This window comes from Nansenia antarctica (assembly GCF_963989245.1).
Source record: "Nansenia antarctica genome assembly, chromosome: 19".
Lineage (NCBI taxonomy): Eukaryota > Metazoa > Chordata > Actinopteri > Argentiniformes > Microstomatidae > Nansenia > Nansenia antarctica.
Window position 1 is genome coordinate 17,835,282 of NC_137692.1, and position 11,301 is coordinate 17,846,582.

Below are 11,301 nucleotides of genomic sequence, written 5' to 3' on the forward strand. Positions count from 1 at the left end.
ATGGAATTTGTATTATTTAGACTCATGAATGCATATGATATGTTGTGTCTAGTGACTCTGCACTGTACACTGGATGTAAGCACTTCCACATTAAGTCCAGTGTATCTGACACATTGTTTTACTCTACTGTATAACTTGCCACATGAAGATCATCAACATTGACTGATACAGTTTATTTAAATTAATTGTATTTGTATTTCACCCTCTAGCCTTCCTGCCTGCCTCCAGCCATGGACACGGTCCTGACTCCTTCATGGACTGGACTGCAGGACCTCAGCTGGGCGCTTCCCCTACAGTCTCTGGTGCTGGTGAGGACATTTCTTAACACTACAACATCCGTGCCTTTTTTACCTACTATAAGAGCCGCCTCGGGGGTCAAATGTCCCCCTCTTTACAATGCTAACCTGCTATTTACACACAACGACCACTAGTTGGCCATCTTTTAAATTAGCCTGCCTCCTTCACAGAAAAACTGCAAAATATCTTTATACTATCTTATCCTGATGTGATTTAGAAAATGTAAGGATACTGGGTGGTAGAACGCACATATCTAGGAAAAGTCATGAAAGGAGGGTCATGAAATTTGATCGAGTGCAAAGATATTAAATTTATATTACTCACAGGGTCAAATGACCCTACCTATGGCTGTTCTAGTGTTAAAGGTCCACATATATATAATAGTTTATTTAAATAAATTGTATTTGTATTTCACCCTCTAGCCTTCCTGCCTGCCTCCAGCCATGGACACGGTCCTGACTCCTTCATGGACTGGACTGCAGGACCTCAGCTGGGCGCTTCCCCTACAGTCTCTGCTGCTGGTGAGGACATTTCTTAACACTACAACATCCGTGCCTTTTTTACCTACTATAAGAGCCGCCTCGGGGGTCAAATGTCCCCCTCTTTACAATGCTAACCTGCTATTTACACACAACGACCACTAGTTGGCCATCTTTTAAATTAGCCTGCCTCCTTCACAGAAAAACTGCAAAATATCGTTATACTAGCTTATCCTGATGTGATTTAGAAAATGTAAGGATACTAGGTGGTAGAACGCACATATCTAGGAAAAGTCATGAAAGGAGGGTCATGAAATTTGATCGAGTGCAAAGATATTACATTTATATTACTCACAGGGTCAAATGACCCTACCTATGGCTGTTCTAGTGTTAAAGGTCCACATATATAATAGTTTATTTAAATAAATTGTATTTGTATTTCACCCTCTAGCCTTCCTGCCTGCCTCCAGCCATGGACACGGTCCTGACTCCTTCATGGACTGTACTGCAGGACCTCGGCTGAGTGTCAAAAGGAAATGCGGAAGCACCAGCCAAGACATGAACCGCAAGAGGCAAAGGATACAGCTGGGCGCTTCCCCTACAGTCTCTGCTGCTGGTGAGGACATTTCTTAACACTACAACATCCGTGCCTTTTTTACCTACTATAAGAGCCGCCTCGGGGGTCAAATGTCCCCCTCTTTACAATGCTAACCTGCTATTTACACACAACGACCACTAGTTGGCCATCTTTTAAATTAGCCTGCCTCCTTCACAGAAAAACTGCAAAAATATCTTTATACTATCTTATCCTGATGTGATTTAGAAAATGTAAGGATACTGGGTGGTAGAACGCACATATCTAGGAAAAGTCATGAAAGGAGGGTCATGACATTTGATCGAGTGCAAAGATATTACATTTATATTACTCACAGGGTCAAATGACCCTACCTATGGCTGTTCTAGTGTTAAAGGTCCACATATATAATAGTTTATTTAAATAAATTGTATTTGTATTTCACCCTCTAGCCTTCCTGCCTGCCTCCAGCCATGGACACGGTCCTGACTCCTTCATGGACTGTACTGCAGGACCTCGGCTGAGTGTCAAAAGGAAATGCGGAAGCACCAGCCAAGACATGAACCGCAAGAGGCGAAGGATATAGACGGGAGCCGACCAGAGCACCGACCAGACCACCCGCCACCACCTGAAGACCCTTTCCAGCCTCTGCCAGGGGGCCAGGTCTCATCTGAGCCATATTGGGACCAACTGATCTCATCTGAGCCATATTGGGACCAACTGATCTCATCTGAGCCATATTGGGACCAACTGTCATCCCAGATTGAGGCCTATCTCAATAAACCTTTTTACAAATACATTAAGTCTCTCCTGATTGAAATACTTTTGACTTGAATCTTGATTCTAACATGTTAAATGCAGTGATGCCGGTAACGCGTTACTAAGTAACGCGTTACTCTAATCAGAATTTTTTCAGTAACGAGTATTCTAACGCGATACTATTTCCAAATCAGTAATCGGATTAAAGTTACTTATTCAAGTGACTGTGCGTTACTATTGCGTTACTACCTCATAACTTAGGCTAAATGCAGTATTTCTTTGTAATGTTCGATAGTAAATAAACATTTGTTTGCTTTTCTCGCGTCTTGGGGAGTGACGTCAGTGCTCACGTTTTCAACACGAGGTTGCAGCAGAATCGCTCACGTGTATCACCACGCTGATTGCACAGTGTAAACAGAAGCGTAGCCTACTACATAATGGAGCGAGAGAGAGAGACAGAGAGAGAGACAGGCAGAGAGAGAGAGAGACAGAGAGAGAGAGAGAGAGAGAGAGAGAGAGAGAGAGAGAGAGAGAGAGAGAGAGAGAGAGAGAGAGAGAGAGAGAGAGAGAGAGAGAGAGAGAGAGAGAGAGAGAGAGAGAGATAGACGTTGTAAAATGGTGTGGTGCTTCGGTGAAAGGAACATCTTCTCTGAGGCAGCGTGTAGCTCTGTTCCCTAGTCAAACTGATTTGGAAACTATCAACACTCTGCTTATACATTTCCCCAGTGTGGAAAGCAATGCATACAAAATGAAGTCTGCTGTATTTTTATCTCTCTCTCTCTCTCTCTCTCTCTCTCTCTCTCTCTCTCTCTCTCTCTCTAACTAGATTACTTTTTAAAGGAGTAATCAGTAATCAGTAATCAGAATACTTTTTCAAAGTAACTGTGGCAACACTGGTTAAATGTCACTAAGTCTTGGCTGAGAAGAATCTGAATGGGTCTATGGATGGGTCTATCATCATATCCACTAAGAACCATCATACCCTTCAGGAACACCTTCAGGAACACCACCTTCATAGTTTGGACAGGAAGTCTTCTGCCAGCCCAGGACGTCCTTATTTGGGCATGTCATAAAGAGGTCCTTATTTGGGCATGTCATTAAAAAAGCCGATAGGTTAGCAGAACATGGCCTTTGAGCTATCCTGAAAGTACATCACACAGACTGAACGCATGTATTGGACCGGTGTGTGTGTGTGTGTGTGTGAGAGTGTGAGTGTGAGTGTGTGTGTGTGTGTGTGTGTGTGTGTGTGTGTGTGTACCTGTGGTGCTCTGTGTGTGTGTACCTGTGGTCCTCTGTGTGTGTGTGTGTGTGTGTGTGTGTGTGTGTGTATTGTCACCTTCACTTTAAAAGCTAGGCTGCAGGTCTTACCAACGAAGCTAAACCTTTCCATCTGGCTTCCTGACAGTCATAGCCCACACTGCATACATCACAGTCACCAGCAGATAACTGAAACCATGCCCCACATCTTAAATGGTTGTCATGCGTATAAAGGGCTCTACATATGTAGGCATGATCGAATTGTGGATCTGATTTCAGAGGGTGTCTTTTCCATATTCAGGCCTGCCGCAACGCTGTACAAGCACTCCACTGTAAAGCCCCACATGTTCAGTTTGTGTAGTGACGAAGAGTCATTAGGAGTGTTCTCCAATATTTCAGCAAACACCCCTGATGTTGTAATTGTCAACGAAAACCACAGAGAGGTGCTTATTTTAGAAGTTGGCTGCACCTTTGACCATAGCCTAGAGGAAGCCTTTTTAACCAAAATCTTAAAATACCAACAGCTGGAGCAGGCCATATCACAACTGGGCTACAGATGTCAACTTTTAGTTTTTATATTTGGCAGCCTGGGCCATGTTCATAAGTCTGTTGTTAGAGGCCTTCATATGGCTGGTCTTCCTAAGAGAAGGGCCAAACAGTTAGCAAAATATTGCTCAATATCCGCTGTTATTGGTAGCCGCTCAATATGGAGAAGGCGGTGCTTCCTGTACCCATGAGCGGGATACTGTCTGTCTTATAGTATTGATCAACCCACTGGTCTGGTGCGAATAACATCCTGTGTGTGGCAGAACTGGTTGTTGGCTGTTTCCTGGATGTCAAAATGCACTGTTAGTATTTATGTCCTTTAGAATTGTACTTTGTATGTGGACATAAATAAAGCATTTAAAATGTGTGGGTGTGTGTGTGTGTGTGTGTGTGTGTGTGCGTGTGTGTGTGTGTGTGTACCTGTGGTCCTCTGTGTGTGTGTGACCCTCAGCAGGGCGTGGACCAGGGTGTCGGGCCTGAGGGCGTCCAGGCGGCAGTGTGGGATGGAGGTCTGGGGGGGGCGGGGGGGCAGGGCTGTCAGCAGGGGGCACCGGACACACAGGTGGGCGCACAGCGAGCGCAGGGTCCCGCCGTGCACGCTGGGAGGAACTGGAGGGAGACAGGACAGGGATCTGATCGTCAACACCAGGGGTCTTCAGGCTTCCTGGGAAGTCTGCTAGCTGCAGTCCCGTTCTCTTGAGTTCATGTTGGATCTGGTCACCAGGGACCCTCATCACTGCTGAGCACACCTGTGGGGTTTCTATAGCCTCTATTTCTATTCTCCCTGTACTGTGTCTCCTGAGACATCTACTACCCCTCCCCTGTACTGTGTCTCCTGAGACATCTACTACCCCTCCCCTGTACTGTGTCTCCTGAGACATCTACTACCCCTCCCCTGTACTGTGTCTCCTGAGACATCTACTACCCCTCCCCTGTACTGCGTCTCCTGAGATTTCTACTACCAGTTGTACTGTTTCTCCAGTGTCCAAAAAATTTATAATACAAAAAAAGAAAGAATTCTTTCTTCTTCTATCACAACGGATAGATTACTCTTCGACTGGTACGACTGGTGGATTGATGATTCACTTGCTTAGTCAAATGTATCGATTGTAAGTTGCTTTGGAATAATTCATCCCAAAAATGTAAAACATGTAAATGTTAAAAAACAGCCCCACCTGCTGGACAGCAGAGGGAGGTAGAGAACAGAGGACAGCCCCACCTGCTGGACAGCAGAGGGAGGTAGAGAACAGAGCACAGCCCCACCTGCTGGACAGCAGAGGGAGGTCACCTGGCCCAGGTTGAGCAGCCGGCTGCTGTAGGACGACTGCAGCACCGTCTCTCCCCTCCACCTGTCCTCGCTCACCGTCACACCTGCCAAGAATAATAATAATGTTATTAATAATAATAATTATAATCACAATAATAATGTTATTAATAATGTAAATATTTTTAATAATAATCATAATCATAATCATAATAATGTTATTAATAATGTAAATGGGGTTAATAATCATAATCATAATAATCATAATAATAATGTTATTAATAATGTAAATATTGTTGTTGTTAATAATAATAATAATAATAATAATAACAGTAATAGTAAAGCTGTTATGATGCACCTGTGATGAGCAGCACGTCTCCGGGGAACACGGTGAGCACCCAGAAGGCTGCCTTCCTCCACAGCACCACCTTCATCTCCACGTCCGATTGGTCGGTCACCACCAGGGAGGCCAGGGGCACGCTGGACCCCGCCGCCGCGCCCCGCCTCACCCTCACCTCCTTCAGGTGGCAGGGGTGCAGCACGGCCACCAGGACGGAGTAACGCTGCTGGCCCCGGGTCCCTGCCAGAGCAGCTAGAGCAGCCAGGGGGGTGGTGGTGGTGGTCCCTCCCAGAGCACCCAGGGGGGTGGTGGTGGTGCCTCTCAGAACACCCAGGGGGGTGGTGGTGGCCCTACATCCTCCCAGAGCACCCAGGGGGGTGGTGGTGGTCCTACAGCCTCCCAGAGGGTTCGGCGGTCCCTCAGTCCCTCTGGCTGAGGCCGGGGACACTCTCCTCCTTTTGGGGGCCGGTGGTGGTGAAACAGGGGAGGTGTGTGCTGGGGAGGTGGGGGTGTGCGCTGGGGGTCTATGTGGTGCAGGGGGGGAGGGAGGCTCCTTAGATACGACTCCCCTTCCCTCCTCTCCGGGGTCTCCTCCCTGGGAGCACAGCAGCCCCTCGGGCGTGGCCTCCAGGATCACCCCGGCCTCCTCCGCCTGTCTCCGGCTCAGCAGAGGCTCGGAGAAGAAGAGCTCCTCCATGGAGCCCTGCTGGGGCCTTCCAGGGCCCTCCTCCTCCTCCTCCTCCTCCTCCTCCTTCTGAGTTTCTCCAGGGCCCACCTCCTCCTCCTCCTCCTGCTGCTGCTGATTCTCTCCAGGGCCTGCCGTGTCCCCAGGGCAGGGAGTGGGGCTCACAGGGCTGTACAGCTCTGCGGAGCTGCTGGTGGTGGTGGTCTCTGGACGCACGCCGCCCCCCCCCCACCCCCCCCTCAGGAGGAGGGCGTGGCTCACCGTCCACGCAGCGAGGTACTCAGTCTCCGCGGACACGTGCGACCGAGGAGACCCTCTCTCGCGGCCGGGGTCAGGGTCAGGGTTAGACCCGGGGTCAGGGCCGGGGTCAGGGTCAGGGTCAGGGTTAGACTCGGGCCCAGGGTCGGGCTGGGCCGCAGGGAAGCAGCTGTCCAGATATTCGCTCACCGACACGGAGCACAGCTCCTCCTCCTCCTCCTCCTCCTCCTCCTCCTCCTCCGTGTCATTGGTTGTGGTCTGTTCCCCCTGGCAGGGGGGCGGCGGGGGTGGGGTCAGGGCGGCGCGGGGGGGTTCAGCCGGGGTCGTCTCCCTGGGTCTCCTCTGGGTGTCTCTGGGGTCTTGACGTCCGAGTCTGCGGAGGTGTCGGCCGGCCTCTCTCTCTCCGTCTCTCCCCCCAGCGCCGCCCTCACCTCCCAGGGCCTCCCTGGCTCCTTCCTCCCCCGGGGGCCTCAGCCGGCCGGCCTGCCAGGAGAGCTCCAGGGTCCTCCACGGCCCAGGAGGCCCCGCCTCCAACGGCGCTGACAAGCATGGGCCGGTGGGAGGAGGAGGAGGAGGAGGAGGAGGTGGGGGGGCGCCCAGGAACACATGGATCTTCGGCCTGTCAGTCATGCTTGCTGTTTTTTTACTTAACACCGTTAATCTGTTGGGTATCCATAGATGCGGTGATGTCAATCAACAGAGAAGGCTTCTGGGAAACAAGAACACAACACAAAATGATTGACGGAACAAGGCAAGGCAAGTTTATTTGTGTAGCACATAATACTGTGGTCACTGTGGTGACCCCCCCCCCCCCCCACCAAGTACCGTCTGTATTCACACAATGACCACACACACCTGCACTCCATTCCCCAATCAGCCGGGTGGCTAGGGAAGAAAACCACAGGCTCGTTACGCCTGACGTGCCACACCTGCGCCTCCTCACGGGAGGCACAGATAAGGAGGAGTGGAGCTGTCACAGGGCGGGGGGGGCTATGGATGGACAAGACATGTCAACTGGGTGAGAGTCGGTCCCCGGCAGTACATTTATGAGATAATAGGGATGAATGCATTTTTTGGCCTGCGACTAGACTGAACCCAGCCACAGGCCGCAGAGAGGACCCGGCCGCCCTAGAGGGAAGGTCTGAAGCCACCTCCGACCCCACGGCCACAGAGCCAGCCTGTCAGCCCTCCTCCCCCCCGGGCCTACATCCAGCCTGCCCAGGAGTACATAGGCCTGAGAGACAGTCAACCCGGGGACATGCAGCACATTCAATTAGCCTCGTGGTAGTAACTGTGGTCTGCTCCAGAGAGAGAGAGAGAGAGAGAGAGAGAGAGAGAGAGAGAGAGAGAGAGAGAGAGAGAGAGAGAGAGAGAGAGAGAGAGAGAGAGAGAGAGAGAGAGAGAGAGAGAGAGAGAGAGAGAGAGAGAGAGAGAGAGAGAGAGAGAGAGAGAGAGAGAGAGAGAGACTGTCTGCTGCTACCAGAGTGACCTGCCCTCTACCCGGGTGACTGAGTCCCCCTGTTTTACCCTCTAGACGTGGCAAGCTGAGTTCCCTGTTAAGCGCCAGGGGCACGACGTTAAGTTGGACTATACCTTTCCTTCAGTTAAACCTTATTTTCTAATTAAACACGGCCAGTGGCCATCAATGCACTCCAGTCTCTGTCGTTTCCTACCTGGGTGGTGTGTGTGTGTGTGTGTTTATCTGGTCCAATGTGGTGGTCACCACAATGCAGCATTAAGAAAGAAAATAAATGACTAAGAATAGCTATATGGATAAACATGAATGTTTTTAGATTTTTTGGGGTTGGGCCTGTTTGATTTCTTCAGGGAGTTTGTTCCAGGAGCATGCAGCAGCGTGACTGAAAGCTGCTGCACCATGTTTTGTTTTTACTCTTGGAATTATTAGCTGATTAGTCTCAGCTGACCTTAGGGACCTTGCTGGAATATAGGGTGGGAGGAGATCTGATATGTATTTTGGTCCAAGACCATTTTGGTTTGATTTGTATACAATTAGGAGTACTTTGAATTGAATTCTCTGAGAGACTGGTAGGCAGTGTAGGGATCTCAGGATTGGTGTAATGTGTTGAAATGTCTTTGTTTTTGTTAGGACCCTAGTAGCGGTGTTTTGGATGAGCTGCAGCTTACGAACAGCCCCTTTAGATAAGCCTGTTAGTAGACCATTACAATTATCAAGTCTACTCGAACCAAATGCATGGATGAGTTTTTTTAGGTCTTCTTTGGACATGAAACCTCTCATTCTTGTTATGTTTTTCAGGTGATAGTAGGCTGATTTAGTTATCGAGTTCATGTGGCTGTTGAAGTTTAGAGTCTAGAATTACACCAAGACTTCTGACTTGTTATTTAGTTTGAAGAGAGAGGTAATAAGATAACAAGTCAATGGTGTGGTGTCACATGCACTATGATTACTGTGTCACTTGGTATGAATGCATTTCATGTACACTGAACTCTTCACCAAAAGTATGAGGCCAAAGGGTGAGAATAGAAAAGAGGTTTTTGGCCTCTCAAACTCACCATACAGGATTGATGTGTCTGGGAATTTGCATTTCCTTAAATATCTGCCAAAGAGTTCTGGAACACGCTCACCACCCTAGTGTTCCAATTGTTTACCTAGTAACAACACTCTGATTGGCTACAAAACGAAGCATCGTCATTTATGCGTTTCTGGTGAATAAAGTCACCCTTGGGTCAGACAGTCTGATCTAGTTAACCTGGAGGACACGTGACTGTCTGGTCTAGTTAACCTGGAGGACACTAGACTGTCTGGTCTAGTCAACCTGGAGGACACTAGACTGTCTGGTCTAGTTAACCTGGAGGAGACTAGACTGTCTGGTCTAGTTAACCTGGAGGACACTAGACTGTCTGGTCTAGTTAACCTGGAGGAGACTAGACTGTCTGGTCTAGTCAATCTGGAGAAGACTAGACTGTCTGGTCTAGTTAGGGTAGTCTAAGTTAACCTGGACACTAGACTGTCTAGTTAACCTGGAGGACGTTTGAAAACAACATTTTGGCTGTGATGCAAATGTTTCAACACTTTCGTCAAATCAACATTTCCTAACAGGTTCACATCATGAGTCAGCGTTAAAGCTTCACCCTCTATTCTGAACACTGCGCCTACACACACACACACACACACACACACACACACACACACGCACACACACACGCACACACACACACACACACACACACACACACACACACAGAAGCCTCTACCGGTTGTTCTGGTGGCAGAAGAGATCTGGTTGATCATTACCACATTTCTCAGGAGTGGACTTTTGTGTGTGTCATCATACACAACGTGTGTGTGTGTGTGTGTGTGTGTGTGTGTGTGTGTGTGTGTGTGTGTGTGTGTGTGTGTGTGTGTGTGTGTGTGTAACAGGGGATAGTCCACAGAAGAGGGTCAGTGCTGTTAAAACCAGTTTAGTTAGGATTACTAAATAAGCAGGGAACTGGTTTACAGACAGATGATGTCACAGTTACAACGTTGTGTTTGTGCTATCTGATACCATATCATGTAGCTAGTGGTTAGAGGAACACTTTGTAACATCAAGTGACACAGAGACTCCAACCCTTATTTAACTCATTATTTTCCTATAGTACTTCAAATATTTGCACATTGACACAACACTGCTAACTGCTGTTTCATGCCAATAAACCACAGAACTATCAACAACACCGCACCCTCCACGTCATGTCTTTGGACTCGCTGGCTAGGCTGAACAAAAGAATACGTTGATTACAAACGTACTGTATGTACCAAGTCAAACAGGACGTGTAGTTTGCACAGATGCATGTCTAGAGGGGTAACACAGTTGTGGCACATTAGTTAGCCTAATCTAAAAATCCAGTTCAGGAAAAGATATTGAAGCAGTGAAACACATCTCAAGAGTTGTACTTTCAATTAATAATATGATATAGGAAATTGGATGAGTGATGAATGTAATCTATGGGTGCTTTTTTATTTATTTTAATTTTAATTTTATATTTTGTTCTTTTTTCTGTATTATTTCTGTTTGATGACAGCAAGACTTATTCTGTGATATTGTTACCATTTTATACAAAAGTTGTATAAGTCAAGAAATGTGTTAATTGAAAAATGCAATAAAATACTGATTACAAAAAATAATAATATGATATAGGCCTATTGGATACTGATCATTTGAGCATCTCTCTCTGTGCATTATGATTTCAGTGTATTGAAAAGTTTCTGTCAACTTGGCATGATATAACATGAGCTCAGAGTTAACTTTGATTTCTGGATTACAGAATATGAAGTAGGTATGCTAGATTGTGACCACCCATAAGAAGTGACGTTTGGAGGGGGTTTCCTCCACAGGGGGCATAAGGAGAATTCCACACTGGGTTCAACGTCATAAAGGAACCAAGTCATTTGATTGGACAGGAGGCATTCCATGAGTGCTGATCAGATTTCCAGAGCGAATTTACGAACGCAGCCAGTATCACCGGTTTCAGATAATTTAGTTTCACAGTAAACTCTGACTGACAACACATAATAAGCACAATACTTATAATAATACTCACCCCCCCATGAATTCAGTCGAAAGGTATTTGCGAAAACATCATTCTGACTACTCAGAATACACAACAGGAGCATGATCTGTGTGTGTTTTTTGAGAACATGGTGATTATTCATCCAGAGCAAAACAGGCTGAAAACGCATTGCATGTTATGCAAACCCCTTAATTTCCCGTTAAGCGAATAGGAAAATATCCATATTTGAAATGTGTTTATGTTGTTTAAATACTCAGGGTTAAGCGCATTGTGATCGCGTATTTGTCGCGGTCTGCTGACGTCACGAAC

The 11,301-nt window shown here is 47.4% G+C and overlaps 1 protein-coding gene across 1 annotated transcript in view; it reads right to left on the reverse strand.

The window, feature by feature from the left end:
• The window catches only part of LOC308173953 (uncharacterized protein), a 42,343-nt gene extending 34,974 nt beyond the window's left edge, over positions 1–7,369 (reverse strand). The window contains exons 1-4 of the mRNA XM_080549006.1: positions 7,311–7,369; positions 5,535–7,165; positions 5,176–5,283; positions 4,333–4,521 (exon numbers count right to left, since the gene is read on the reverse strand). Coding sequence (XP_080405132.1) covers positions 4,333–4,521; positions 5,176–5,283; positions 5,535–7,089 — 1,852 coding nt within the window. The 5' untranslated portion in view covers positions 7,090–7,165; positions 7,311–7,369. The remainder of the gene's footprint in view (positions 1–4,332; positions 4,522–5,175; positions 5,284–5,534; positions 7,166–7,310) is intronic.
• Positions 7,370–11,301: the final 3,932 nt, after the last annotated feature.